Source organism: Nerophis lumbriciformis, linkage group LG29, assembly GCF_033978685.3.
Source record: "Nerophis lumbriciformis linkage group LG29, RoL_Nlum_v2.1, whole genome shotgun sequence".
Taxonomy (NCBI): Eukaryota; Metazoa; Chordata; class Actinopteri; order Syngnathiformes; family Syngnathidae; genus Nerophis; species Nerophis lumbriciformis.
The window spans coordinates 23,199,060-23,205,000 of NC_084576.2; the positions used below are offsets into that span (position 1 = coordinate 23,199,060).

The 5,941-nt window shown below is 41.8% G+C and overlaps 1 protein-coding gene across 1 annotated transcript in view; it reads right to left on the reverse strand.

Annotated features, from left to right (window-relative positions):
* Positions 1-3,001: 3,001 nt before the first annotated feature.
* The window catches only part of LOC133571772 (fibulin-7-like), a 10,815-nt gene continuing 7,875 nt past the window's right edge, over positions 3,002-5,941 (reverse strand). Inside the window, exon 7 of the mRNA XM_061924255.1 lies at positions 3,002-3,504. Within this exon, the coding sequence (XP_061780239.1) occupies positions 3,144-3,504 (361 nt within the window). The 3' untranslated portion in view covers positions 3,002-3,143. The remainder of the gene's footprint in view (positions 3,505-5,941) is intronic.

Below are 5,941 nucleotides of genomic sequence, written 5' to 3' on the forward strand. Positions count from 1 at the left end.
AAGACAGCATACATCTGTTCCAGACAGTAAATAGTACATATTCCTCAATTAAGCTCACAAGGTTGGCCTTTTGTTGTTTTAGTCAAGTTGTTTACAAAAGGTAAACATGCTAGGCTCTCGGCTACTAGCAGCTACACAACAGCTAAGCACACACTAGCACACAAGCTAGACATACGAAATAATCAACGGAAAATATAAAACAGCACATTTGTCAATATAAACAAGTGTCAAATAATTATAATTGCATAGTACTTACACATACAAAGTCTTCAAGGCATATTAGAAAGTATCCAGTAACAAATGTGTCCGCATCATTCAACTTACTGTATCATGAGCTTGACTTCATGAATTATTGTCGCCAAAAAACCAATTAGCACTCCACTTCAACTTTTTATTTGATTTCATTTTACATATTTATGTATTTTTTCAATTTATTTTTTTCCCCCACTTCAACTTAAAGACAGCATACGTCCATTTCAGTCAGTAAATAGTACATATTCCTCCAATTAGCTCACAAGATTGGTCTTTCGTGGTGTTTTAGTCAAGTCGTTTACAAAAAGTCAACATGCTAGTCTATAGGCGACTAGCAGCTACCCAACAGCTAAGCACACCATAGCACACAAGCTAGACATACGTATTAATGAACTGAAAGTATAAAACAGCACATTTGTCAATATAAGCCAATATCAAACAATTATAGTTGCATAGTGCTCACATACACAAAATCTCCAAGGCATATTAGAATGTATCCAGTAACAGACGTGTCCGCATCATTCAACTTACTGTATGAATTATATTTGCCCCCAAAAAATAAAAAATTACCACTCCACTTCAACTTGAAGACGGCATTAGTCCATTTCAGATGGTGAATAATAAATATGTTAGAGTTTTTCATTGCTACCATTGTTTTCTGTTTGACCCATTTCACCGAATCAAACCTTTTCGCCACACTACTAACGAACATAATGTAGGATTTTTGCTGATACTGTATCGGGTAAACATTGGTATCGGCCAAGGCTCCAATGTCGGAATTTCATTTTTTTTTCCGGGACACCAATACAACTGTAAATTCTGGACTATAAGCCGCTAGGTTTTTTCCTACGCTTTGACCCCTCCGGCTAATTTATGGCCATAATGCAAATAGTTAAAAAAAAAAAACACTGAAAAGGTGTGTTTTTGTATGTGCCACGGCGCCATCTTTTGGACGAGTTCGCTCACTGCATGTGCTGAGGTGTCCCTTCCGGAAGTGAAAGTGCCGTTCCGTCTTCTAGCCGTCCATGGCGTTTCTACTCGTGGGGATCCTTCATAAATCACTCCCAAGCGACGTTTGTAAGTTTTACAATATAACTAAAACTATTCTTACTTACTAAAGTGACGTCCGTAGGAGTGTTTTCATGCATATTTGTACTAACCCCGTTTCCATATGAGTTGGGAAATTGTGTTAGATATAAATATAAACGGAATACAATGATTTGCAAATAATTTTCAACCCATATTCAGTTGAATATGCTACAAAGACAACAAATTTGAGGTTCAAACTGATAAAAACATTTTTTTTGCAAATAATAATTAACTTTAGAATTTGATGCCAGCAACACGTGACAAAGAAGTTGGGAAAGGTGGCAATAAATATTGATAAAGTTGAGGAATGCTCATCAAACACTTATTTGGAACATCCCACAGGTGAACAGGCAAATTGGGAACAGGTGGGTGCCATGATTGGGTATAAAAGTAGATTCCATGAAATGCTCAGTCATTCACAAACAAGGATGGGGCGAGGGTCACCACTTTGTCAACAAATGCGTGAGCAAATTGTTGAACAGTTTAAGAAAAACCTTTCTCAACCAGCTATTGCAAGGAATTTAGGGATTTCACCATCTACGGTCCGTAATATCATCAAAGGGTTCAGAGAATCTGGAGAAATCACTGCACGTAAGCAGCTAAGCCCGTGACCTTCGATCCCTCAGGCTGTACTGCATCAACAAGCGACATCAGTGTGTAAAGGATATCACCACATGGGCTCAGGAACACTTCAGAAACCCACTGTCAGTAACTACATTTGGTCGCTACATCTGTAAGTGCAAGTTAAAACTCTCCTATGCAAGGCGAAAACCGTTTATCAACAACACCCAGAAACGCCGTCGGCTTCGCTGGGCCTGAGCTCATCTAAGATGGACTGATACAAAGTGGAAAAGTGTTCTGTGGTCTGACGAGTCCACATTTCAATTTTTTTGGGGGAAACTGGACGTCGTGTCCTCCAGACCAAAGAGGAAAAGAACCATCCGGATTGTTCTAGGCGCAAAGTTGAAAAGGCAGCATCTGTGATGGTATGGGGGTGTATTAGTGCCCAAGACATGGGTAGCTTACACATCTGTGAAGGCACCATTAATGCTGAAAGGTACATACAGGTTTTGGAGCAACATATGTTGCCATCCAAGCAACGTTACCATGGACGCCCCTGCTTATTTCAGCAAAACAATGCCAAGCCACGTGTTACATCAACGTGGCTTCATAGTAAAAGAGTGCGGGTACTAGACTGGCCTGCCTGTAGTCCAGACTTGTCTCCCATTGAAAATGTGTGGCGCATTATGAAGCCTAAAATACCACAACGGACTGTTGAACAACTTAAGCTGTACATCAAGCAAGAATGGGAAAGAATTCCACCTGAGAAGCTTTAAAAAATGTGTCTCCTCAGTTCCTAAACGTTTACTGAGTGTTGTTAAAAGGAAAGGCCATGTAACACAGTGGTGAACATGCCCTTTCCCAACTTCCTTGTCACGTGTTGCAGCCATGAAATTCTAAGTTAATGATTATTTGCAAAAAAATAAAATAAAGTTTATGAGTTTGAACATCAAATATGTTGTCTTTGTAGTGCATTCAACTGAATATGGGTTGAAAAGGATTTGCAAATCATTGTATTCCGTTTATATTTACATCTAACACAATTTCCCAACTCATATGGAAACGGGGTTTGTACATGCTATGGTGATATAATGGCGTTAAGCGTGTCTCATTACACAAGGTGCAGCTAATATATGGAAACATATTTACTGTTTGTAAAATGTAGTGGGTGTGGCTTATGTACCGGGAAAAATAGGGTAATAATAATAAAAAATTATTGAAAAATGCTAAAGGCGGTCCTTTTAAAAGTTGTAAGGCGACACAAAGAGCGTGACCTTGGTGAGGTATCGCCCCAGCAGGGTGTGGCGCTCCAGCTCGCTCATCTCCACCTCGGCCTCCAGCGTGGCGGGGCCCAGCACGGGCGCCACCAGGAGGAGCGTGCCCGTCTGGCGGCCCGAGCGCTGCACGCTGAAGTGGCCTCGCCCCCGGCCGCCCGCCAGCCCGAAGCGCAGCGTGTCGCCCAGCGCCCGGGCCGCCGACACACGGAAGAGCACGCGGGGCGCCGACATGTTGGACACCACGGACAGGAAGTGGAAGGAGACGGAGTTGGGCGCCTTGGCGCACGCCTTGTCGCCCAGCATGCAGGGGTTCCTCTCGCAGCGCCTACACACACACACACACACACACACACACACACACACACACACACACACACACACACACACACACACAGCGTTTAAAAATTGTCGGTGGCAAAACCAGTGAAGTTGGCACGTTGTGTAAATGGTAAATAAAAACAGAATACAATGATTTGCAAATCCTTTTCAACTTACAAACCCCGTTTCCATATGAGTTGGGAAATTGTGTTAGATGTAAATATAAACGGAATACAATGATTTGCAAATCCTTTTCAACCCATATTCAATTGAATGCACTACAAAGACAACATATTTGATGTTCAAACTCATAATAATTCACTTAGAATTTCATGGCTGCAACACGTGCCAAAGTAGTTGGGGAAAGGGCATGTTCACCACTGTGTTACATGGCCTTTCCTTTTAACAACACTCAGTAAACGTTTGGGAACTGAGGAGACACATTTTTTAAGCTTCTCAGGTGGAATTCTTTTCCCATTCTTGCTTGATGTACAGCTTAAGTCAGTCACGTTGACGTGGCTTGGCATTGTCTTGCTGAAATAAGCAGGGGCGTCCATGATAACGTTGCTTGGATGGCAACATATGTTGCTCCAAAACCTGTATGTACCTTCACAGATGTGTAAGTTACCCATGTCTTGGGCACTAATACATCCCCATACCATCACAGATGCTGGCTTTTCAACTTTGCGCCTAGAACAATCCGGATGGTTCTTTTTCCTCTTTGTTCCGAAGGACACGACGTCCACAGTTTCCAAAAACAATTTGAAATGTGGACTCGTCAGACCACAGAGGGACGATCGGTCACTTCATTTCTGTTGGTTTTCCTTGTTTTTCTATTACTTCCTGTCAGTGCTCTTATTTTGTTAAGTTTTCCTGTTTGTTTTCTCCTCACCTGCCGTTGATTGGCAGCCGGTCCACACCTGCTATTTATGTTTTCACCCGAGCACTCCTCAGTGCTCGATGATAACACATTCTATGTTGGAACGTTTAGGCCAGTGTTTTTCAACCTTTTTTGAGCCAAGGCACACTTTTTGCGTCGAAAAAATGCGGAGGCACACCACCAGCAGAAATCATTAAAAAACGAAACTCAGTTGACAGTAAAAAGTCGTTGGATATGACTTTAAACCATAACCGAGCATGCATCACTATAGCTCTTGTCTCAAAGTAGGTGTACTGTCACCACCTGTCACATTTGGACTTTTTTTTGCTGTTTTCCTGTGTGTAGTGTTTGAGTTCTTGTCTTGCACTCCTATTTTGGTGTTGATTGTCATGTCATGTACGGATGTACTTTGTGGACACCGTCTGCTCCACACGCTGTAAGTCTTTGCTGTCGTCCAGCATTCTGTTTTTGTTTACTTTGTAGCCAGTTCAGTTTTAGTTTTGTTCTGTATAGCCTTCCCTAAGCTTCAATGCCTTTTCTTAGGGTCACTCACCTTTTGTTTATTTTTGGTTTAAGCATTAGACACCTTTTTACCTGCACCCTGCCTCCCACTGTTTCTGACATCTACAAAGCAATTAGCTACCTGCCGAGCTCTAGACAGCACCGACACTCAACAACAACACATCATTTGCAGACTATAATTACTGGTTTGAAATATGTTTAACCCAAATAGGTGAAATTAGATAATCTCCCACGGCACACTAGTGTGCCGCGGCACAGTGGTTGAAAAACACTGGTTTAGGCAAGACTGATTCATTTTCTGTTTATATGAGATTAAACTCATCTTACCTCCTGGTTCTTGCATCTCCATCACAAAAAAGGCAGCCATGCCAGTTCCCAACACACAGAACACTTTTCCACTTTGTATCAGTCCATCTTAGATGAGCTCGGGCCCAGTGAAGCCGGCGGTGTTTCTGGGTGTTGTTGATAAAAGGCTTTCGCTTTGCATAGTAGAGTTTTAACTTGCACTTACAGATGTAGCGATGAACTGTAGTTACTGACAGTGGTTTTTTGAAGTGTTCCTGAGCACATGTGGTGATATCCTTTACACACTGATGTCGCTTGTTGATGCAGTACCGCCTGAGGGATCCAAGGTCACGGGCATTCAATGTTACGTGCAGTGATTTGTCCAGATTCTCTGAACCTTTTGATGATATTACGGACCGTAGAAGGTGAAATCCCTAAATTCCTTGCAACAGCTGGTTGAGAAATGTTGTTCTTAAACTGTTCAACAATTTGCTCACACATTTGTTGACAAAGTGGTGACCCTCGCCCCATCCTTGTTTGTTCCCATTTAGCCCGTTCACCTGTGGGATGTTCCAAATAAGTGATGATCATTCCTCAACTTTCTCAGTCTTTTTTGCTACTTGTGCCAGCTTTTTTGAAATGTGTTACAGGCATCAAATTCCAAATGAGCTAAAAATAACAAAGTTTTCCAGTGTGAACATTAAATATCTTGTCTTTGCAGTCTATTCAATTGAATATAAGTTGAAAAGGATTAACA